General features: G+C 46.4%; 1 protein-coding gene across 1 annotated transcript in view; it reads right to left on the reverse strand.

Moving 5' to 3' along the window:
* Positions 1 to 4,261: 4,261 nt before the first annotated feature.
* nbas (NBAS subunit of NRZ tethering complex) overlaps positions 4,262 to 25,206 on the reverse strand; it is a 107,393-nt gene continuing 86,448 nt past the window's right edge. The window contains exons 50-53 of the mRNA XM_078093309.1: positions 15,513 to 15,652; positions 12,438 to 12,585; positions 11,300 to 11,434; positions 4,262 to 5,231 (exon numbers count right to left, since the gene is read on the reverse strand). Of these exons, the coding sequence (XP_077949435.1) occupies positions 4,956 to 5,231; positions 11,300 to 11,434; positions 12,438 to 12,585; positions 15,513 to 15,652 (699 nt within the window). The 3' untranslated portion in view covers positions 4,262 to 4,955. The remainder of the gene's footprint in view (positions 5,232 to 11,299; positions 11,435 to 12,437; positions 12,586 to 15,512; positions 15,653 to 25,206) is intronic.

A 25,206-nucleotide genomic window follows, 5' to 3' on the forward strand; every position in this document is an offset into this window, starting at 1 on the left:
AATAAACAATAGTGGGTCCTGGGTGTTTGTATCATGCACGAGGACGCGGATCAAAATGCGTTTTATGCTCTGAATGTGAACAAGAACGTCTCCTTAATACCCCACGACTTCTAAGTCTAATCCTACGCAATGAGTCCACTACTCAATCTCACAGGCTGCGTTTGTGCACACATATAAAATCCTCTAATGTAAGTGCAGTAACCTTTTTTCACGGGGGACAGCATGTAATCATTGACCATTTATGAAAACGCTAAAGATACGAGAAAAACGACACAGGTAAAGGAAACAAATATGGCCTCGGAGGGTGAGTGATTTCAGCCTGTTGACGAGTTGGAAGGCGTGTGAGGGATTTTTCCTTCATGTTTCCTCGTCTCTTCCTCCTCACGCTGCAGACTCCGCAGAGGACTCGTAGGCGCCAGTTCAATGCCTTGTTTCAAAGGCGAGAGGGTTCGTAAGATCCCGCCTCTCTCTCTCTCTCCGCTGCCTTCCCCTCCCCCCTCTCTCACCTTCTGGCTGGATGGCAACGATGGGTCACGCTGCCTCCACCGAGAGCTTCGTCTGACAGATCTACACAAACAAAACGAAAAAGGAACGCCGACACTTGGCGGTTTGTGGCGCGTTGTTTACCAAACCCCGGCAGGATGGGAGGTAGACAACATTCTCCCAGTTACTTGCAGTGTATCTGTGCTAACAAGCGTACCCTGGAGGACACTGTGACACGTGTAAAATGTTTGAAATGGTACACAGAGAGAAAACGGATTCAAGGGAGATCGTCTCAATAGTCAAAAACATCAGGAAGAACAAAACACTGCAATTCTCCTCATCAATCTTCTCCATGACTCAGCAGTGTGACGTTCAGTATCAAATTACAGTATCAGTATTCAGAGCAAAAGGAACTGTGAAGAGGAGAATTTGTGTTTATGCCGTGTGTGTGTCGATCGTGTTCAGCTCTACGTGAAAGAGAAACGTGTTAGTAAAGAGGTTTGACTCCGATGCTCAGTCAAGGTGACTTCAGCGTGTTTCAGCTTGGTTTGAAACGGTGGTGCAGGCTGAGATCTCAACGTGCGCTCAAATGCTCAGCTATCAAAAGCAAGAATATTCTGCAGGACGCAATGGAGTTTCTGCAGGAAACGCAGGTTTTAATATTCATGAGATGCTCACAGGTCGCTCGTGATGACGGCGCGAAAGGCCACTTTGAAGAACGTTTTGGTCCAAAAAATATTTCAAAAGCGTAAGTAAATGACACACATGGACAGCCGGTAGGAGCAAAAAGAGAAACATTTTCAATTCTGGTAAGAGACAAGGAAGATGTGATTATAAAATGACCAAAGAGTGGCCTCCCTGGCAAATGTTAAATCTCCTCTCAGCTGCCGTTTGGTGCTTTGGCGTTAAAGGTTAAAGTGATAAGACAGTAAAGACACAGGCGGGAAATTCTCAACAACAAGCTTAAAAAAATGTCCTCCCTTGTAAACATGAAACGTATTGATCGCCGAGCAAAGTACGTTTCGCCAGACAGCAGCGGGAGGAGGAAAAAAAAAGTGAACGAAGACAACTTTTCACATTGAATGGTTTCCCTGTGTGTCCGCGCTGGAGGAACGCTGTGAAATAAGCTACAGGGCGGCGAGGACGCGACTGAGAGGCTGTTGGCGGTTTCAGGTGTCCAGAGGGGCCTTGGGGGTGGGGTGGGGCTTCCAGACAGGTCAAAAAACTACTGCAGTGCTAATCTACTTGGTGCCCGTTTCCACTCTGCACTTGTCCTTTTTTTAATATTTATCTTTTTTTAAGCCGCTCTCATCTCGTTCTCTCTTTCTGTTCATCAAAATGCTCCACCAGCCTCACCGATTTCCGCTTATTTTTCCTCATTTTATTTAGCTGAATGACGGCTCAGGCTCGACACAGATGAATAATTACTCACCTCAAGGGCAGAATCTTCAATCAGACTTTGAGGGTGTGTGTGTGTGTGTGTGTGTGTGTGGGTGTGTGTGAGTGTGTGATTCCTTCGGCAACACATGTCAAACGTCATGCCAATAAAGCCGATTAAGTGAATAGAAAAAAAAACAAAACGTATCGAGCGAGTAAGTGTTGAGACTTACTCGCTCGATGCGTTTTGTTTTACTGTGTGTGTGTCCTGTGTACAAACAGACACACATAAAAAGCTGTTTGTTTGTTTCTTTGGTGGTAATTCTGCCTCTGCTCCTCTAAAGGTAATTAAACACAGTTTGAGTTTGAACCTCCATCGGCGGAGGTGTGAGATTCCCCTCTTCTGCAATGTTTTTTTTTGCTCAAACAACGATCTGAGACGTACCACTTTGGCGCAGAGCTAAAAAAAAAAAAAAGCAACCAGAAAGGTCGGCGCTCGCTTTGGTGCTGATTCGATCAACCTTTATGACTGGAGCGTTAAACAGTTGGGATTGATTACGAGGCTCCGCGTTAATCTCGTTAACGCAACACAGAGGGTTGATTTCACGCCGGCCAGCAGTAAAAAAAGAAAAAAACAACTCTGCTGTAGCTGAAAGGTGCAAACAAACCTCAATTCCTCTCTGAGACCAATCTGGTTTGTGTTGCAAGGTCGAACAGAAGACAACCAGCACCAGTGTGTGTTGTGGTTGATGACTAGCAGCGTGTGGCACTGGCTCAGAATGCTACCAAATGGCCAAAAACTGTGAGTGAAGGAGTGGAAGGCTGTGAAATTGAGCCATTAATCTCCGGACTATTATTTCCTCCTGTGATATAATGCCGACACTTCCTTGCAGCCCCGCCTGCAATAAACCAATCGGATAGTGTTTTGTCGAGCTGTATTTTCATGTGGCCCGACACTGACACAAGCGCTCTCTCATTTTCCTCCGGTCCTCCACAGGTGGAGGGGGGGGATTTATTACTTTCTTGTTTGATATATAGACCACCCACCGAAGCCCATCTCCTCTATATGCGCCTGAAACACAGCAATATCGCTGTCAGGGTAAATACCTCCAAGCCTCAGCCTTGCATTCAATTTCTGGCGCGATACGAGCTACTCTGCTCCAGCAGCTTTTTTTAATATTTCCTGCCTGAGTGAATGAATGTTAAACATCTCAGGAATGGTAAATACTCCTATTCCGGCGTGCCAAGAAGTAATGCCAATGACAGAGGAGTTAGGCAGGCAAATACAACTGTGCATGTACGGAACAAAAAGATAAGGGGGGGGGCGCAAACAAAATGAATTAAGCACAAACGTAATCATTGGGGGAATTAAAAGGAATTAACTTCTATTTAGAAGTGTGGAGGCAAAAAGCAGAGTATTCATAGAAAAGACATGCTGGAATCATTGAGAAGTTTAATTGATAAAATGACAGGGTTGCGAACAGCAGGAGAAAGTTAAAGAGCAAATATGAAAACATGGTGTGTTTTTCACTGCCTGAACAGGTAGAACCGTTAGCGATACTTTACAAGGAGCTTCGCCTTGGTGCTTCACTGAAGCACATTGCACACATTAGTGCATCAACTTCTGAAACAAATCGTCACGTTTATCGTTTCACTTGGGGCAAACAAGTTCTCCTTTGGTCAGCTCGTTTCCTCGGTTGGGGGTGTAAGATTTGGTTATGTAAACGTTACACCCCCAGTTATGTTGAAGTCAGTTTTAAAGAGATGAGGTCTGGTTTCCTCGCTCTGCTCGTGCAACGAAGCTTCATGCAACTCTGTGCACGATAATGTCGCCCCTATGCAAATGAGAGTACGATGTCACCGGGCAACTTTTAGCTACTTTTGGAACTAGTGCTGCAGCTACCAATGCAAAAAGACATACATCTCGTACCAGGTGGCAGACCGGCAATCACATGAGAATGATTATTATGTGGTTATAACATTGTCTAATCAACATCTTCCTCAAAGAGGTCCGCTGAAGCACCAAATACTGTGTGGTAGACCTAAAATATCTCTAAGAGAAAATATTGTTCATACCCCATTGGAAAAAGGACTTTTTAAATTTTGATAGGGCAGGTTTATTGTTTACAGCACATACAAAAGTAAACTGCTGTGAGGAACGTCAGTCGACACAACTGCATTATTTTAAGTTTTGAACTCAGCTGAAAAACACTTGAATGCATTCATTATAAAGAAGAATCAAATGAAATGTTTTTTGCCTTTAACTCAAAAGAAAACAACCAAACACCAAAGACGTTTATTGAAATAAATGCAAAAACCTAGATGTTACCCAGTTGTGTACTTTTCAAATTATAATAAATATATACATTATATTTTTTTAAAATAGCAAACAAACTCATTGTCATGATTTATTCTTTATTTCAGATCTTAAAAGGTGTGACACAATAAAACATGCACACAAACACTGTGCTGACAGCAGCAATGAGTATATAAACACATGTGCATGTTTATTCCTCATCATCATTAGCCATAATTTAGATCGCCGCAGCCTGCATACATTTGCACGTGCACATAGAAATGCACAAACACAGACAAACACACAGCGCGGGGCAGCTGAGGGGCTAATTTGTTGAGGAAGAATTAATTAGACATTATTAGGGGGGGAAAACAATGGAGCGGAGGCAGGGTGTTTAACGGGGGGACGTCAAAGAGGCAAACCTGTCACGGAACAATAGGCTAATATCCACCCACTGCTTCCCTGCTACTGCTCAATTAATTCACCACACAATAGGACACACACACACACAAACGCAGCCAGAAAGTGCCTTTTCTGATTAGCCCCCAGGCATGTCGCTGTATTCATGTGTGTGCGCGCGTTTCTAATCGAGCAGATTATTTGGAATTGAAAGGCATCCGTTCTTCACGGCAGAGACAGCAGCTGCTGTGGACCATTTGATGAGTTACAGGACGAAACGCACGGATCTGACTTGACTAACATTCTCACGTCGAAGAGTCCGAACTCCTCTTTGAACACTTCAACCCGACTCGCGCTCCCTAAACCCCCCCCCCCCCCCTCCCTCCTCCCTCCCCCTTCCTCACAGCCACTTCTTGAGCACGGCCAGGGCGGTGTTGAAGGTGAACTGGGCCGGGTGGGTGCCGCGGTGCGCCAGCAGCAGGGAGCCGGCCTCGGGCCCGTGGCCCGCCGCCAGCAGCTCGGCGGCGGCTTTCCCGACGTCCCAGCCCCCCTCCTGCTGGTGGGCCAGCATGTGGGCGCTCAGCGGGGGGTAGAGCGCCGAGGAGACGCAGCCCACCAGGAGCCCGGCGTCCAGCAGCAGCGAGAGGAGTTCGCCGTCGCAGGAGGCGGCCGTCGCCTGGAGCAACACAAAAGGGGGGAGGGAGAAAAGTGTGAGCGCGCATGTGGTGAGATGTGATTGCGATTTTTCTTCTTTCGTCCCTGCGGAAAGATGCCAAGAGGAACAGCCGCGACTGCACAACCGGTCCATCTGCCGGATAAGCAGCTCTCATTGGTCGGGCCTTTCTCCAAACACCCTCTGGCTGTTAAAACACTCGACGTGTCGGGTAGATTTGGAGATTCACCAGCCGAACATTGTTCCGTAGTGATTCCAGGCTGTGCGTGATTACAATGTTACACGCATGAGGACAACCTGACCAGTTCAGAGGTCAAATCCCGCGTTGACCCCGGGGGACTCACCCCGGCGCCCACAAAACAAAAAAAATGCTTTGAGAAAAACATCTTTGTTTACCCGCAACAATCATGTGCGGCAGCGAACCTTTACGTAATGTTTGAATCCCATTTTCCGCCTGTTTACATCAATAAAATGCATGCAAATTCAAAACGCTAAAATGCTGCCGGGGCTGCTGGGAGAAGTTCACAGGCGGCGTGCCGGCGGGGGGGGGGGGAGGCTCCCCGGGACTCTGCCCATCTCTTCTGCATCCTCTCACCTGTTTGCTGCGCTCCATTATTGAGCCGGCACTTGTCTAAACTATACACGCTCGCACGCACGCACAACAGCCAATGCCTGTCAGGGTATTTCTGGAAGTGAGGCCGATCAATTATGAATGTGGAGCTCATGTCTTCCCTTCTGTAGTTGAGAAGGGGAGCCGGGACAGGGTGGATTTCTCTCCCTCACCTCTAAAATCTCATGTTTCAAAAACAAAAGATCACCGTACATATACGGTATATATATATGTTTTCTCATTGCACGTACGAGTTGTTCCTTCTGCTACTGCGAGCAAATCTGACATAGACAATTAACACTTAAATTTCATCATTTCGTTGGAAACATTCCTGGATGTGATTCAGCATTTAAATACAATACGAGTTCATGGTTCCTTTGGCTCCAAAGGGAGACAGAGGTTTGACAGTTATAGAGATCCAGTACAGTCGTGCATGACTAATCCCTTAATTTCTCCCTTCCATTCAGAGATGGGACTAGATGAATCACGACAAGCTGTCGGAGGGAGGGAGGGGAGAGGGGAGAGGGGGGGGGGGGGGGGGGGGCACGACGGACAAGACAGACGGAGGCATTTTTGTTTTAAATGAGAAATAAGTGAGAGACTCCACAGGAGACGGGCGGACATTCATATTAAAGGTCTCCGAGGGAATCTGAATGCACTGCAGAGCCAACGGGAGGCACAAACAACTCAACACTTCAAACTTTTGGAGCTGCAGTCGACATTGACCTATTTTGAAGCTCAATATCTTACGAAGATAATGGGTGTGATCGTATTGTTCAGAATCAGTAGTCAGCACAACAGAAAAGTACGTCAAGGCAAGAAATCGATTGGCTGCAGGAAATGAGGTAAAGTCGTTGAACCAAAATGTTGATAAAAGGTCAATTTGTATATATTTGTATATGTTATTTTATTCAGGTAGAGCCTTTCATACAGGTGAGTGCAGATCAATGTGAAGCTCAGAGAAGCGACAGCCGGAAATAAGAGCAAGTGGAGGAAAAAAACATTTCAGACAAGTTTGCTAACAAGGAGACAGTTAGGACAGGCGGTTACTTTACAAAATAAAAGGATAAATGATGAATGAAAGTGATTGTGAACAGCTAATTGCTTAAGTCATTCAAGTCATTTATCTTGAATAAAAGCCTCCCGTCTCCACGTGAGGAAAAGCTCAGTTGTTGACGCGCTAAAACGTGACGAAGCGAATCGTCTCGAAAGAACTGCTGCATCCATCATTTAAACAACTGAAAACTTTTATACTATAAAAAGTTTGTCTAACCCACAAATATGCTGAATATAAGTCTTTTCACTGACTCACACCTCACAACCCGGAGCACAAAGTCGAGCTGCAGTACAGCATTTGGTCATGAAGTATTGTCAAGCGAAAAAAGAAATGACGTTACGCTGCAATCTTTTCTGTTATATTATATAATGAATTAACAATTAATGCTGAGGGAGACAATTTCATTGCAGTCCATCCAATAGCGGAGGTACGAGCATGTCTACAAATAAGACCTAAAAGGTAACTAAGCCCAATCCTTCTTCAATGTTTTAATTGGTGCCCTTTGAAGCTTTTATTCTGAGTAAATGATGCACAAATTACTTTGACTTGATTGGACTGGAGTGGGTGCTAATGACTGAAATCACCTTCTGTGGTGTTTGGCTGTAACGAGGACTCACACCTACGGAGCACACATGGCTCCGTGTGACGCGCGCACACACACACAGACTCACTCTCTCACACACACACGCACACACACACACACGGACTATTATTCCAGGCTATTACTGTTTTGAGTCTCAGAGTCAGTTGGATTGACAGTGGAGCTGAAAATAGATGTGAAGGAGCAGACAATTGCATGTCCTTTCTACAGCACGAACGGCTCAGTCCACACCTTTTCAGGGCCGATGGTACGCAGCACATGGGGGGTGGGGAGGTTGAAATGACCCCCACTATCCATTTCTACCGTGGTATTCTGGACTCGAGTCACAATTATTAAATCTGCCAGAGCTAAGAAATGGCAAACCGGTCTCTAAGTCGAATACAGGTCACAGTCCAGTCTACTGTACCGCTGACAGACCTGTTCCCTCCCCCTCTCTCCTCCTGTGAGGCTTCTCTCCTCAGCCTCTTTTCCACTCCCCCCGGGTCTCGCCTGCACAAACAGTTCATCGCAAACAGAATCTGACTGAGGAGGGGATCCGTCCATCATGCCTCCCTTTCTTCCTCCAAAGGTCAGCAGCTTTAAGAACATGAAAACCTGTCCCGCGGCGTATGTTTATTTTGCGGTAAAGGGGTGTGTGTGTGTGTGTGTGTGTGTGTGTGTGTGTGTGTGTGTGTGTGTGTGTGTGTGTGTGTGTCAGGTTAAAAGCCCCCCCGGAACCACCTCTAAAAGGTTCAAACAACACTTTGTCTCTCTAGTGAAGCGATAACAGGAGGCATCTCCTGTCTCCAGTGAGAGTGTGTGTGTGTGTGTGTGTGTCTTCCACCATGCCGTTGCCGTGCGCAGTGAGTGAATGAACAAACACTCAGCATGACAAGACACCTGACACATCAAACGGTAGCAATAACATGCCGGCGCCCCCCCCCCTCCCCCCCGTCCCCCCCGTACTGACTTCTTGCCCTGTGAAAGACAGCCAAGTTGTCTCTCCCACTTGTCTTCAGGGGACGCTAAATATTGACTGATTGGTCTGGTCAATTTTGAACACCCTTGTTTTCTACTCCTGCCCGGCACGTCTCTGGTGTCCTGCGTGCGTCCGTCTCCTGCTCCAATCTCTGAGAGCTTGATTGGAATTAGGATCCACGCACATCGCCTGATACATAATGTACGGCCTCCGTCGATCATTTCTATCATAAAGCATCTTTGGCAAGCCGGGCCAGTGTCTTCTTCCCTTCTCCTCTCTTCCTTCTCTCTGCTCTGCTTCCTGTCCCTCCGTCCTCGCTGTCACCGGGCTTTAGGGGGGCAACCGAGCGTGCACAAACAACACACACACACACACACACCAACCTGCCCTTGCTTGCAGCACGGCATGATTGAAAGTGACAGAAAAGCTTGTGAAGCCAAAAGAATAAAAATGAAAGTGGTAAGTGACGCACATGAGCAAACAAAACCACGGTGAGCAAACACAGCAATGCCTGAACATTTTGCTGTTGAGTCCAGCTGTGTGTGCCTGAGTGTGTGTGTGTGTGTGTGCTTGTGAGTGTGTTCCATCAGCCTGGTGTTAACCTCTGGCTCCCTGCTCATCCGCGGGCCATACATCACCAGGAGGAGCAGGGGGGGAAGTAGAGGAGAGGAGGAAATAATGGGGAGGGGCTACATGTGCTTTTTGCTCACAGTGAAGGGAAATAATAGCCTGCGTGGTATTTCCCTGCATCACGGAGAACAATAGAACCTCTTCTTCATTACCGGCTCCATCTACTACGCCTTTGTCTCCCTTTCGAGTCATCTACTCTACTCCCACTCCTTCTCCTCCACCCGTGCTGGTCTCCTCTGCAGCGAACAAGAAGCTAAATAAAAAAGGAGCTCACGCCACAGCTACACAAATTACTTTTACTCCCTTACTTTTTTTCCGCCAAGTGTTTTTCTATAACAGGATTTTAATTAAAAACTAATCTTCAGAATGAATCTTGTTTTTTTTTTGGCAATCCAGGGCCATCGCTCTTATGGGAGAAAAAAAATTGTGTCAATACTGGGGAGGGGGAAACAATGTGCACCGTAATCTATGACATCAGACACAGAGCAGAGTGCGAGGGAACACACAGCGGTGGAAGAAGTGCTGGAGATAAGGCCTGTCAATCACTCAGAGTGGCACGACATTTTTATGTATTTAATTAAGGGCGCGTTGTTTTGCGTTTGATAAATATGTGATGCATTGTGGCCAAAATCTGCCTCAGGCGTGATAATGTAGACATGAAGGTAAATAAAACCACATGGTTGTCTGTGATAAATGTGTTTTATAGAAATGTGGGGGGGGGGGAACAAAAGAAACGCCAAAAGTAATTTAATAATAACAACAGTTAATTAATAGTTAAGCTCCTGTGGGGCTCTCAGAGTTTCTGACCGAATAAGCCACACTTAAATAAAGAACAAGGACCTGTGATCTGCTAATAGCCGGCTGCTGAAGAGTCCATTTGCAGATCTGACATAACGTGTTTGGACATTATGGTGAAAAAGGGTATAATTTAAATAAACAAAAAAATAAATAAAAGTTTAGAAAAAGAGCACAACGTTGTGATCTCGTGTGGCGAGTTGCTGTTGTGGTTAATCGCACTCACTCACATTCCCAGCAAGTTGCTCTGTACAAGCACTTTACCTCCAGGGTCGCAACAGAAGACAAAATTACAGATCTCGTAAAGCCTTTTTCCATGAGTGTTACAAACCCGCATGCAGTGTTTTTCTATCTCACAAGTCTTAAAACTAATTGGACGTTGCTCGGAAAGGACTTCCGTGTTTCAGGTCCAATCGGCCATGACTGTCCCTCGCCAGCAGAGCCTCCTTGGTTTTTAAAGCCCTGGCCTCCCCAATTACATATTTTTCCATTATTAAAACGGATATCCTGAACCCCCTTCTAATTTAATTGGAATGAACAGATTCCCTTTAAAATAGTTTTAGGCCGTCGGAAACAAGGAAACAAGTAGCAAAAAGAGAGAGAGAAGGGGTCTGCACGGACACTGCGAGCTGTGATCAGATTCTCTCGGTCGTGCGCTGATGTTATCTTCAGATGAACTCCGCTCGGCTCTTCTCAGAACACGGCCCACGTTCGCTCGGGGAGCGGCGAGATAATGTCTCAGAGCAACCCCCCCCCCCCCCTCCCTTCCCTCGGCGCCGTTCCCTCGCCCCTCGCTTGCTTGCTTCCCGTCTTTGTACGTCTGCGATCTCCCTTCTCGCTCTGAACAGCGATTCCACCTCCGTCTGCCTTCCTCGTCCTCACATCTAAATCACACATCTTCTCTCCGTTTCAGACTTCAACGCGCCGCCCCTCCTTTCCCCCGCGGGATAAAAGCGGCGTGTGGCTCAGGTGGGCCGACTTATACGCCGACGTTAACGTTTCATTTGATGGGGCGGCTCGGCCGTTTAACAGAGAGGCTTTCTCCTATCTGATGCAGGAACAAAGAGCGGGTCTGCTGGGTCTGAGACGCCTTCTTTGGGACAACTGCTTATCTGATGGGGGAACAGTGGAGGGCGGCCCACACAGTCTTAAACCATCACTCTCTGATCCAACGGTGGATTACCACAAGTACAGGCAGCAGGCCGATGAGCACGTGCTTATTCGAATGTGGAGACACACACGGCCGTGTTACCTACTCGTTTTCAAAATCATGCAAAAGCCGGACTACCAGAGCCAACAGCGCCCGTTACCTTCTGGGGACACAAACAAAGAGACGGCAAACAATGATGGCATCTCCCGTGGACTCTGGCTTCGTCTGCATCTGGACAAGGACAATGCCGACCGCCACAATGTAACTTACTGCATCCATGCTGTTGATCTGATCCAGAGTCTGCTGCAGGAGTTGCTCATCGCCGCTCTCGGCCATCAGCTTGAGTGCAGGCTGCAGGAGGCTCTGCCGGTCTTGGAGCAGCAGGGTGGCTATATATCTGATGCACTGGAGGGGAAAAAAGCCATGGGGAGGGGAGGGGGGATTAATGGAAAGATTGTGTTGATGAATGGATAAATGGAGGCCGGGTAGGGATAAAGGCAAACGAGAGAAAATATATGAGGGAGGCGAAAAGAGGAGATCAGGAGACAGTGGGAGGAAAGGAAAGGTAAAGGTTAATCGATGTTCCTATACTGTACATGCGGGAGCGTAATACTTTTCAAAAGGCCTACACACAAAAAACACACACACGCACCAGGCACACAGTGCTATCCAGTAATATATGGATATCACAATGCAATCTGACTTCCCCGTGCTCCGGCGGTTTCATTCCAGCAGATTTAAATTAAAGCGGTTGAGAACAGAGTAAAAGGCCTCCTTCTGCACCTCCCACCCCTCTTCCCACACTGATATTAGACAGACAGGCAGACACGAGCCTATTCACACTAAATAGCATTAGTGCTAAACTAATATCACAGTCAGCCGGAGCTGGGCACACAGAATGGCATTAGGCTCACAGCTTCCATGGTGCTCAGTATGGCATGAATAGCATTAGAAGCAGTCAGACATCAAAGAGCGGCGAACGGCCTACAACACGTTGCGAGACGCACTGAACTGATGCGAACACGTTGCAGTGGGTAACGTGCTTAAAAGCTTCAGGCTCCTGTGTTAAGATATGCGGTGAAATGCTGGCACTGCAGGGAGATATTCATAATAATGTTTATAGGAGGGGAATCGAAAATGTGTTGGGGACGGGGATTTCTTTCTGTGGCTTTTCACCGTCCTCAATGTAATCTTTGAGGTTTGAATGTGCATAAAAGGTCAGTTGAGTTGAGTCACTCTTCAAACCGATTGGTCTTTGGTTTTCAACTCTCAGTCTCAGTCGGTCCTTATTGACCCGAGGCAAAACATAAAAATCACAAATTACCCCCCAAAATAAAAATATGTTTCTATCTGAAACTCTGCACTCATTTACATGAAAAACAATGAGAGATTATTATCTGCTGCTTACCTGCGCAGGCAGCTGGTGTTTGGTGTTGTAGATGGACCGCACCATGCCGACGACCTGCTGACCCGGGTCTAATTTGCACTCTGGCGCCTGGCGGTGGGTCAGCAGGGCCGAGGTCAGCGCCACCCAGGGGTTACGCTCCGACTCTGCCCTGGAAACGGAGAGCGAGACGCAGCCGTGAATGAGGAGCGTGTCTGCGTGCAGTCCTCCGCTGAGCTCCTCGGGGCAACGTGGGCCGGTGAATGCATTCGCGGTATTAGTGAGCGTGCTCAGCACAACCGCACTGGGCATTAAAATAAAATATATGGTAAGACTTAAACCAATACTCTCCCGATGGAGATCCTGCAGAAATTACCGGGTCACACCAGACGACTGCTGTGCGTCATTGTGAATAATATAAATACAACCGCCACGTAACAGTAACAGCATCAAATCGCAGGCTGACGTGAGCTCAGACAGAACTATCGAGAGGTTTGCAGTCGATCTAATGAATGCTGACGTTGACATGCCAGCGAGGAGGAAAGATGTTTGACCACTTTACTCCTGCGGTTAATATTAAACACCTACACGCTGCATTCTCTCTCACTCTCCCTCTCTCTTTCTCTCAGGGAACGCCAGGGGGGGACCAGCCGCCGGCGCTGACAGGCGTGGCTTTGTTGACACGCTCCTTTATGAGGTCTTCAAGACCTTTGCTAATGCCTCCAGAGTAACCGATTAGCTCCCAGCGAGGCCAGCAAATGCCATCGACATTAAGGCAGTGCGACCTTCACCGATCTTTATTAATATCAGTCATAGGAGGGAGAAAATACACCTTTGGGAAGCACAGAGCGACTCATTATCTGTTAATTAGATCTCGGTTGACGGATGGATCCTGGTGAAAGTATTAATTGTATTAATATTAGCATTAGCATGGCCTGGAGTCAATGCGATAGTTATAGATGCTGCGGTTGCGCCAAAACATGTGCCTGTACATCCATCCGCCCATCTAGCAACCTTCTTATCTACTTGCCCGTGCCGAGCGCCATCATTTGGTGTGAACCGTCTCGCTGAGACAATCTGCATCGTCACATTGCCGCCACCTCGAGGGAGGTTGGTATTCCTTATTTTATCTATATCTATCCATCCATCGCCAGAGCCTCATCATCCGGTCTTTAACCTTAGAATAGATTAATCACTCACCTATCAGACAACCAATGCACCACTGTTAAACAAGTGATGAAACCGGCCAGCGCTGCTCAAAGTCGTGTGTGTGATTAACATGACGAGCAGCACATTAAATGCCTGGAAGGGAAAAGTAGGGGATTGGAGATGACAGGATGAATCCGGTGCAAACGAGGGCTTTGTTTCACTCCGGGTGTTTTCACACGCTTAAGGGAAGAAAGTAACGTGCTGATAAATCTCTAGCTATATGAGGAGAAGCAAAAAAGAAAAACACAAAAGGCTGGAACCCTGATGTCAGATTAGCCGCCCGAAGGGTGTCTTAAGACTTGTTAGAGGAGAGAGACCCCGTGATACAAGTGTGTGTGTGTGTGTGTATTTATGCCAAAGTAGATGGTGTGTGTGATCGGAAGAGCTTTGAAAGGAGGAAGACGGAGACAGCAGCGAGGACAGCAGGGCTCCTGTGTGTGACCATCGCCATCAAAGCCGGCCCTCTATCCGGCTACCGGGGGATGGGGGGGGGGGGGCTTCTCCTTCGGATGATGATGCGACCACGGGAGCACGCTCGTGTGCCGTTTGGCACGCGGCTGCTTCCTGTGCTTTACCAGGCGGGGCGCCGGGAGGCTCTGCTGCACGAGACTCCGCCAATTCCGTCACAGGGTGCAGCGTGAGTCACAGCCAGCTCTCCATCCGTGCTTAGAATCATGACTCAGTTTTGGGGATAAGCTTTCAGATCCAACTCATATAGCTCCCAGAACCGCCCCGCGCAGTCTCACTGGAACACATTTCTACAGATCCACGCAGTAAACGGTGCAGATTGAAAGTCTGACCGAAAGCCAAGGTTAACGATGTGTCTCGGAAAGCTCAGATCTAAAGCGGAACATTTGAAGGTTACTCTGAGTTTTGGTTCCTAAAGGATGACTGCTGGATGCAGCGTCCGTAACACATAAAATGCACTCTGAATACAGATCAGCCCGAAATTTCCGGCTCTTAAGCTTCAAAGAGGAACACTACATCACAGCACGCTGGTCGCAGCAAATTAACTCCAGCGGTTTAAAATGAGGCGGACTGAAGCGGCGAGCCAAAAGAAAATCCATAATCGGAAGCTCAGTTCGTATTCAGTGTCGTATTTGAATTTAAATCAGAATTGCAGAACAACGGTCCAGCTGAAAGAAGCGATCGCGGCAGGCGATGTCCCAGCAGTGGCGATTTGACTACAGCTGTTCTGCACTGTCAAAGTCAGAGAAGTTGCGTAGTCCCGGCACCTAATCCCATCTCTCCTCCTGCTTCTCAGTGGAAACGACGCTGGCTTTACACAAGCTCGATACAAACTCTGCAGTCGCTAATGGACTGACGACTTCGAAAGCGCTTCTCGCACGTGCTGCGCATTCTTTTCACTGTGTTTTGTTACACGCGATCCGGGAAGACGGCCTCCAGCCCCGCCGGACACATCAGAGGCAGGTCGGGAAGTCACTGCAGGAACGTGGTCCCCTTATCTGACAAAGGACAGTTCATTTAGTGTCCATCATGCTGACACACACACACACTTATAAATAGCTTTGTGAGTTTCTTACAACGACTGGAGAAGAACTCTTTAAATTGCTGATGGACACGGTTTTAAACACCGTCTGCCTGCGCCGGAAGGAATAAACTCCCGACACCACTCGCTTTTAATCAAGAACAACGGAGAGGAGGAGAGCAGTCAAAGCATTAGGCACTAGCCAGCACCGGATGAGGCTCATGAGGCGCCAGCTGGTGCAAGAAGCCCAGAACCCGAAGCTTTGCGAAGACGCCCGTTTCTATTTCCGACCAGTCTCTGTCTCCAATTCCCACTGTCGGGGAAAATGACAACACATTGCAGAGAGGCCTATCGTTATGGCGACGTCTTCAGTGCTAAAGAGATAAAATCACGTGTCTTACACTTCCTCGTTCAACATCGGTGGCCATGCTTGTAACAGGAGGGCGAGCGGCTGAAGGTCCTCCCACTTTTCCGCAGCTTCCAGCAGCTCCAGGAAGAGGGCGTAGCGTTTCTCCTCGTTCTCCACAGCTTCTATCTGGACCTGGGAGGAAGGGTGGAGAAAAGGGGAAGAGGGTGAGAAAGGGAGTTAAAAGAGCAGAGGCCCCCTGTGAGGCTGCTAATTATAACATGACACCAGTTCATTGAGCACAAAGCGCAAATTAGGTAAATGAAGAGTTGACTAACTAGAGTGGCCATCTGTTTCTTTCAAATCCTGCAGCTCGAGCGATGTTGTGGATAAATATGTTGATAGATGGCGGCGTCAAGTGGATTTCGGTTATTTTTAATATCTTGGATACTTCCACCAGACTCGATCCAAAACGAACGCTCCACAGAAACGGGGAGGCAGCTTCCATCGATTTCAAATGAAACTCTCGATTGGGATGACAACCTAATGATTGCGCCACAGTTTATGGGAAAAGGCATCCTGCCAGAAACAAGAGCCCAAATGAACTGAGCGAATCACAAACACTCAAACAAGACGAGCATCAAAGCAAACTTTACACCAGCGCCAGCCAGGAGGGAACCCGGGCGGCGCGCCTCGTGGCACGTTTCACCGCTCGCTTCAAAACAACGTCACCTGTGGCCAAACTTATTTTATTTCATTTCGAGGAAGAGAGAGATCGCGAAGGGGAGTGTAAGAGTGAAAAGGAATGAGGGGGGTGGGGGGGGTTAATATGGGGAAGAAAAAAAAAAAAAAGAAAGGAGGAGGAGGCGGAGGGAAAGTAATTAATTTTCTTCTCAAAGGTTGGCTTCTAGTGTGATTTAACAGTTCAGAGCGCGGCTGATTTCTGAGGGGAAAACTACAACCTGCCAAAGCGTGGCTGCTGCAAAGACGGGCTCTGTCTCACTCACTCTCACACACACACACACACACACACACACACACACACACACACACACACACACACACACACACACACACACACACACACACACACACACACACACACACACACACACACACACACAAATATCACCCGCAGACAGGCTCATAAAACATAGTTTCAGCCTCAGTGGTGGGATGAAATTTATAAGACCGGATATCCATGTAATGCCCGGCGCTATTTCACTGGCTTAAAAGGTCTATACACAGTCTAATTTAAACATTTTAAGACACTAGCAACAGTCTGCGGATGAACCTGTTAACACGGGCAGTTATTACGGCGGTTTGATAATGAAGCTGGGTTAGTACAGGAACTACTACTACTACTGCACTTCTATCAGCGCTGGTTTCGATCTACAGCAGCTCCAAATGACTCACATTTGAGTTTCTCAAATTAAGACGTCCCATTGAAGATAATTTAATGAAATGCCTTTGGAGGCAGTAAAACACTTTTTCTTAGAGCGGATGAATACGTACATTAAGATGGCAAAGAGAACCAGGGGCCATTCTAATTCTTAATAAAATGACGACAACCTTTCTGTTTCAAACAGTTATCGATTGATTATTGATAATGCTGGAAAGATTCTGTGGCTTGGAGCTCCTGTGGCTGCATGTCGCATCTGCAAAACGGCACACCTCTGCAAGCTTCTGAACGAAACATATAGCCGAGACATTTGTTAAAAAGCCCCAGTGGAGCTCTGCGGTGAGTCCCTTTACCACGTGGATCTTCGTGCAGAAGTGGAGGAAGCCTCACGTAATTTATTTTCTGGTAACTACTGGAGGCAAACAGATGTAACTGATTGAGTGTTAATGAGAAATATAAAACATAAAAAGCACTCATTTTAGTGATTTAAATTAGCCACAAACATCCACTCATCACAATTTTAGCAAATATGCATCTAATTGCAAAACCCTAATAGCCATTTTACATTGGAATTATAAATTGCAGTCTTTAACAAAGAGACAAATAAAGATGTATATGGAAAATATAAAGAATCTTCACTCTTAAATTAGAAAGTTACAAACCTTTACAAGATCCATAATCCTGTATTTAAAAAGCACCACCAACCTTTATTATTTCTATAGGATTAATTATTAAAGAACGCTGAAGATCGGCTGATGTCCTTAATAAAGTACTGATACCGGTTTTAAGACATCGGTGGTGTTGAACCTCTAATTCACAAGTAAATGCTTATGCAAATAAGCAGCAGCACCGCAGGTCCTTGCACAGTGGTGTAGTGAAGCGTCTCACGTGGGGGGATGGAGCAATAAATGAGCAAAGCTGGAGCTCGGGACCCTCTGGAAATGGAGGTCATTTGGGAAACAGAAATGGAATCTTAACTACCTGTAAAAAGCCCTCGCTGCAATCTAAAGCTCTCAAATCCATCACTGAATGTAAACCGCAACCCAAAGCCTGTTCATCATTGTTATTGCCGTACTCTGTTATGAATGCTGAATACTGAACACTCTCTAGCTGTTGAGGCATTTCATAAAGTTTTATGGCCACATTTATTAATCTTTTTGATATGTAAGGGAGAATGCTTTGTGAAGACGCCGGTTTCTGTTTCCGACCAGTCTCTGTCTCTGTTCCCACCGTAACAATCAACACTCGCCTACAGTGGGTCACAAATGAATGGCTGAAAATGACTACGTGGCTGCGGGGCTTTCATTGACTTAACAGTGAGGGATGGTAATCAATTAAATCCAGTGATTAAAATCAGCGTTTCCTCTGTGGTGCAGAAAGGGCAGGAGGGCAGAGCGAGGAGGGAGGAGACAAGACCGTCAGCTAAAACCACGACACGAAGCTGGCAAATTGGATCGGACAAGTCGGTCAGTCAGTCATTGTATATTTTTCCCCTTCCGCATCCATCGAGGACTTTAAAACACTTTCCAACGTTCCCATTGTTGTCCATCTGTCCATAAAAGATCAGCTACAGAAGTGGACAGCAGGGTAATTGCCAAACTGTGAACAAATACTATACATTTGTCTTTTTTGGCCCATTCCCACTTCCCCATTTGGAGGAAAAGTGTTTAAACATTTACACCGAATAAAGCTCCAATAATATTTTACTACATTGGATAACTGGCCACTACAGACCTGTCCAGCCATAGACTTCTCTTCTCTCTCGCCAGAGTGCTGTTGTCTTTATTTACTCTGATGGAAGCTGCAAGCGCTACTCACCAGCTAACAGAAGTTTCTTTCTGGGCCAGGGAGCGGTTATTCTTAACCAGCTGCATCCGTGTGTGGGCTTAAATCGGTTACATTTCTTTAAAATCTCTGTTCAGAGCTGCTGTAGTCCATCGACTCTGTCCAATGAGCTGCTGTTAGCTTATTTGGCTAGCTACGAGAGCTATGAACGGTAGCGGTCCCTGAAGAATGTCGTTGCAGCCATTGAAATCGCTGTTGTCTTTAATCATTAGTCTGACTGTCGTCATTGTTTCAAAATGGTCAACTACCCCTGTTACTGCTTTTGAGTAATAGTATTAAAACAGACTTTGGTCGTATTATTTACAAAACTTGGACAGTTTGATTAATCAATAATGAAAAAAATGTATATTCATCACAATCGACATCACAACAGGTTACAAGCTTGAAACCACTCAGCTTCAAGAGCAAAAAAATAACAAGTACAACATGTTAAAAAGCAGATGTTTACATGCGCGCGCACACACACACACAGGCAGGGTTGACACTAGGTGTTTTCAGGAAGGAAGCAGCGCTAATAAAATAATGCCACCCCTGTGCAACACACTGGCTTGCTGTGATTGGAAGCAGGCATGCTTTCAGGCAAAATAATGCCAAAAGAAAACATGGAAATGAAGTAAGCAGTCGGGGAGGCTGGAGTAAATTAATCTTGACAAGTGTAGCGGTTACCAGCAGCTAAATTATTACTTTGACACCCCCTTCAACTGAGTGAAAAATGAAAACATCAAAGTGTGTCGATTGACTTTCCGAAGCGAAGAAGACTGACTAAAATGTCATTACTTCTAAAGTTTAAAGTAGTATAAACTCACATGTCACATGTACATTTTTGGACCAAAACGCAATTACAGAAGTTTGTCTGAAAATCTCCACTGATTAAAAACTGCAGTGCAGTCCGTTGTTCAGCGTGTGAAAAAAACAGAAACAGAGTTTGAGAGTACGTGTGTGTGTAAGACAGACGGGAGCCGCTTCGGGGCAAATCGATAGGCAGAGCAGAACACACACACACACACACACACACACGGTTTCACCAAAGGATAAAAATGGAGATGAAGTAAAAAAAAGACTGTGTGTGAGAGAGAGAGAGAGAGATGAAAGAGGAGTCACCTCTTCCTCTTGGGAATGACGAGCATGAGATACTCGTCATTCAGATACACACACACACACACACACACACACACACACACACACACACACACACACACACACACACACACACACACACACACACACACACACACACACACACACACACACACACACACACACACACACACACCATGCAAACAAAGCATGTGTGCACACAATCAAAAACAATGTCCTGAATACCACTAATACCGAGCTTCAATAAGCTGCTGTGAAATGATTTCCTTTATATGTCACCGTCTTTCCCACGGAAATAAACTCTCACCCTGTAAATATTTCAGCATCAAAATGCTTTACTGTCGTCTTTTGAATTTAAAGTCACACTTTAATATCGTGGATAATTTTAGACACACACACACAGCTTAAAGGATGTGGGTTTTGCCCAGAAGACAGAGACGTGGTGCCCTTTACAGTGATCTTTTGAAATTACCATTTTGTCATTTACTTCGTGTACTGACACACACGAAACAAAACAAGTATAATGTGTATGTGCAATCCTCAGAGTTGTTTTTCGGCAAGCAGCATTTTGGTCTGGCCTCTGATGAACAGTAGCATTACGCAATCAAGATCATAGATGAGAAAGCTGGGATAAAATAGTCAGTCAGAAAGAGACAATTAGGGGTCTGCCTGGCGAACTCCCCCCCGCCCCTCCATGTCCAAGAACCTCCACAACTGATTAGACCCACTTGGGTTCAGTCTGTGTCAAAGCAAATAAAGAAAAATTGCCAATTTGTTGAGAGAGATAATACAACAGTGGTCATTTATTTCTCTTTTATTTCATCTAAAATGCAATGCATGCAATGCATAAGAAATTATAATTATAAAATAAATATTTCATTAAATTGTATTCTGTTGTTACTTTTTCATCGCTGACACGCGTGCAACATTACTGATAACATAAATTAACATATCGGTGTGCGAGTGGGTTTTTTTGGCGGTGTTTTTGGTACAGTAGATTTTTTCACACAAATATTCAGTGACACAGGAGCTAAAACCTTTTAGCATTCAGTAATAGTTTGGTAACTAAATAATCGGGGACTCAAAACCAATTTCAACCTCCAATAACAACAAGTTTTCAGAGAAACTAATGCTCAAGCATATTAATATTCATTATCTATGGCTTACTTCCGTCAGGAGGAAAGAAAGCGTCGGCGGTGATTGTTGTGGTGAGGTTGAGATGTTTCATGAATCTCAAGCGTTTGATCCATTTATCACAGCGGTGTTGAACGAGGCGTTGAAGGGGCAGTGGGTGTCCCGAAGCCACAGAGCACAGAATTAAATCTTACTTTTGACGGATCTGTGAATCCACCAGCAGAAGGGAAATAGGCCCTTTGTTACAGCACACCATGCCCAGGGTTTCCCCACAGCTGTTTATAGTGGCCCAACGCCACTAAGTTATTGACGCCCACCGGCAGGGCGTTAAAGCGGCTTTCCGACGTAACGCCCACAGCGAGACAGACAGGGGCCCACAGTGAAAATGATACATTCAACAAGCGAGGCAATTGTTTATACAGTGATCTACAGAGTAAATAAATAGCAGTGAATCGATTACGGAGAGGGACCCGTCAGCCTCACAGACAGTTTGTGCGCGTTCCCGTCATTAATCAAAACACTGTGTTGGATTAAAAAGAGTTATTTGTAGTGGGGATGTGTTGAAGACAAACGGCTCGATCCCTCACTCTGCCGGGGACGTCGCAACTCCCAGCGCCTTCTGAGACACAACGATCCGTGGTGCTGGTCGAGCGCAGAGTTGAAGTTTGTTCAAGGTTGGATGATTTTCTCCTGAAGCTTTAATGTCAAAACTTCCTATCGGAGGTTCAGTTTGGAGACAGTCAGAGCTGAGCCCCTCCGCCTGTGCGAACAAAACATCCGCTGGCTGGAAAAGTCTGATTGAGGACGGCTACTGGCTGAAGCGTGTATGCACCGTATGTTCAGAAAAGTCACCAAAGGCCTCAAAACCACACTTTGAGAACCACGGATATCTGCCAATCTAATGGTTATTCATCCAACCGCTTGTTGAGACAAATCCGTCTGGGCCCAAGACCAACAGACATCCATACAGCACCACTGCTTGACCTTCGACCTCACATTACACTACTGTAATTGCATGCGATATCAGGAAATCCTCTTCAAACAGACAGTAGCTGCTAGGACAATTAGATGGAAACTGGAGGCCAACAGGAGTGTTTACTGCAGCTTGGATTACTTCAAAACAACCCAGTAATGGGAATTGATATGAGAAACCAAAGTAACGGAAAAGGATTCTGATGCCACCACTGTCACCCACTCATACTGTCAGTACAGAACAAGCCCAGCAGACGCCCAATTTGCACACCAGTTGTCATGTACGGAGAATACAGGCCATGTCGGTGCGACCATCAGCGGTCGCCATGGACGCGTCTCCCGCTCGCCATGATGGCGGGCGCCATAATTTGCACCTTTCTATCAGATTACTATCAGGATAAATGGAGGATAGCATGTTTTATTTAATGCCATGGTGTAGAAAATCTTTCAATGGTGTCAGATTCCCCTTTTCATCTTCAGGTAGCTGTTTTCTGGCAGTTTAACCATTTTTTTTTGTGGATTACATGATGGTCAAAAAACAGCTGTGATATGATTTTTATGCCTAATTTAATTTCTGGACCCAAACGGCAACAGCAATCTTTGAGAGGCCCCGGGATTACTTGACCCACAATTTGTCCCTACGGCTCTAAGTGACCGATTATTTAATACGGTTTTAATTTGTTTATTCATTTCATCACATTAAGGCCGATTATTTCATCCAATGAAGCATTACCCTTGAACCTGCACAAAACATAAAACTCTTACTTTTGCTGATATGCTTACTTAATAAACTTTGTTTCGAATTTATTCTGACTTGTGAAACAGAATAAATCACAAAGTGGGATGCCAACAAAAACACAAAACAACAAAGAAGCACTGGCCATATCTTTGAATGCATATTTTCAATTTGAGAAACCCCGTCTCTTTCTAAATATCTGCAGCTCAGGCGACACTGCGCCGCGTAGCTGATGAGGTTGTTGGCCTCTCTGAGTCAAGTCAAAGATGCTTTCTATCCGCCTGAATTCGTATGAGCTGTTAATAAAAGCCTCGTCAACTTTTGCCCCCATCAACAAAACTGCCCGCCGATCTCCTCTGTGACTTGGCAATTATCTCAAGTTCTTGACCTGAGCAGGAGCGCGGGGTGGGTGGGGTGGTGGGGGTGGTGGGGGTGGTGGAGGGGAGACGGGGGACGGGTATGTATCGGCGTCGGCGTGTGGGACTGGGAGTGCTGGTGGAGCCGTGGGATCCACGTATCTGCGGGTCTGGCCTCTACCAGAGTGCGGCTCATCAATATTCATCGACCCGCTCCGGCAGAATGAAGTCGCACACTTGGGGGGGAGCAAGCGACTTGGAGAGAGGGAGGGGGGGGGGCGATGATGACAGAGTCCAGGTTTCAGTGCAAAATTAGAGCAAAGAGAAGCAAACACCAAAAGGACGATGCCTCGGGGGGGGCCGGGGAGTTTATTACGGCTTGAAAGTGAAACACACAAAAAAACATGCAGAGGAAACACAAGCGTAAAGATAAAGACAGGCACGCCCGTAGAGAACAAACAAATGTGCGCACACACACACACACACACACACACACTATTGTGCATGCAAATGCATGACATGACAAGGGGAGTGCAATGACAAACAAATGCGGCTCTCTAACCCCCCCCCCCCTCCCCCCCATCTATTTGTTATGCTTTTACTCTCTCTCTCTCTCTCTGTAGTCTGAGAGTGGCGCCACGTTGTATAACATGACACCTGAGTATACATAATGGTACACGCCTCAGGAGTGGAAGTAGAAGAGGATAAGAGACGGGGGGGGGGGGGCTCATAAGACAAAATACAGGAGGGGAAGAGCAGATAAAGGGACGAGAGGAAAGAACAAGCAGACACACAAGCTCGACGTCGCGACTGTGACAAGCTCTCGTGCAAAAGCCGCCACTATGTGTGAATATTAAACCCCTCCTTAATCACGGGCTATTTTCAAGATGGGTCAAGGCCAAGGAGACGGGGGGGGTGAGGGGGGGGATGCTAAATGATGTAACACACAACAAGCAGCAAGTTTCTTAGTGCTCAAGTGCTTAAAGAGCAGTGGAATTAGTTTGGCTGCATCCCACCCGTTGAAGTGAAGCCTTTATTAGGTGCTTAGTAGCGGCGAGCTCGCCAAAAAAACCCAGAGTGCCCCTCCCCCCCCGTCTTCTCAGATTGCGCCATCTTTCTCCCTCCTCCTCGTCCCAGCTGCCCTCTCCTCCTCTCACTTCAGCGGTCCTCGGGCTCTCTTCTCCTCGTCTCCCTCTTTCCTTGTTTACTTTACACTGCCTCCTGTCTGGGGTTTTCTGACTGCATCGGCAGCCATCCCACCGAGAGGACGGAGCGTTGAGACTTGTGCTCTCCCCTCCCGGTTTCAAATTGTAAAAGTAAGAAAGAAAGGGAGCGTGAATAAACTTTTTTCTGGGATGAGGGGGACAGATAAACGCCGGTAAAACCCGTGGATTCATGGCTGGGGCTCGGCTATCACGCCACTGACCCATGACCTGTTGCATTAGAGAGTGGCTATTAGATAACGTGCTCGACCCTGTCACATTTATTATTTATCTACTTGGAAACAGACTCGTCTCTCTCTCTCTCTCTCGTCTCGCACAGCCCTCCCCCTCCAGTCCAGGCTCATTTACTTTCATCAAACGAACCAGCTTCTCTTTTCCACTCGGCTTTCACCTCGGCTCTGAGCTCTGTCTATTTTTCTAGCGTTTTCTTCACTTTTTTTTTTTTTTTAAATCTCCCCGACAATCCCTGGCGGGACAAATCCTAAAGTTCTGCGACATTTTTCCAGTTTTGAACACCGTTCACACTTTTGACAGACAGGCCATCCAGCCGTTTGTCAATATGTAATATTTGAGTCTGACAATTATCAACTGCAGACAAAACAAATGATTCTATCAACCTTCAACACTCCTGCTTACGTTTGTATTCCAGTCGTATGATAGAAATACAGCAGCTACTGTGCAGCTCTCCTTGTCTTCTTCCACTTATATTCTTGAACACGTGTCAGGGCTCAGGCTTATCTGCTCACTGGGGAGTTTCCTTTTATTCAAACAGGGGCCTTACAACCTCATCGCACAACCAGTGGAGAAACAAGGACTGACCTACAGTCATATAAATGCTTCCCTAGCCTATTGTTACCTCCATGTGGACTATATACCAATGCACATTGTTGGCCTCTCTGTGTGCATGCATGCAAACAATTCACGTTAATACATTGCGACCAGAAATGGTGAAATTCTGTAATTTTCTGCTTAATTGGTGGTTG

This window comes from Gasterosteus aculeatus, chromosome 18 (assembly GCF_964276395.1).
Source record: "Gasterosteus aculeatus chromosome 18, fGasAcu3.hap1.1, whole genome shotgun sequence".
NCBI lineage: Eukaryota > Metazoa > Chordata > Actinopteri > Perciformes > Gasterosteidae > Gasterosteus > Gasterosteus aculeatus.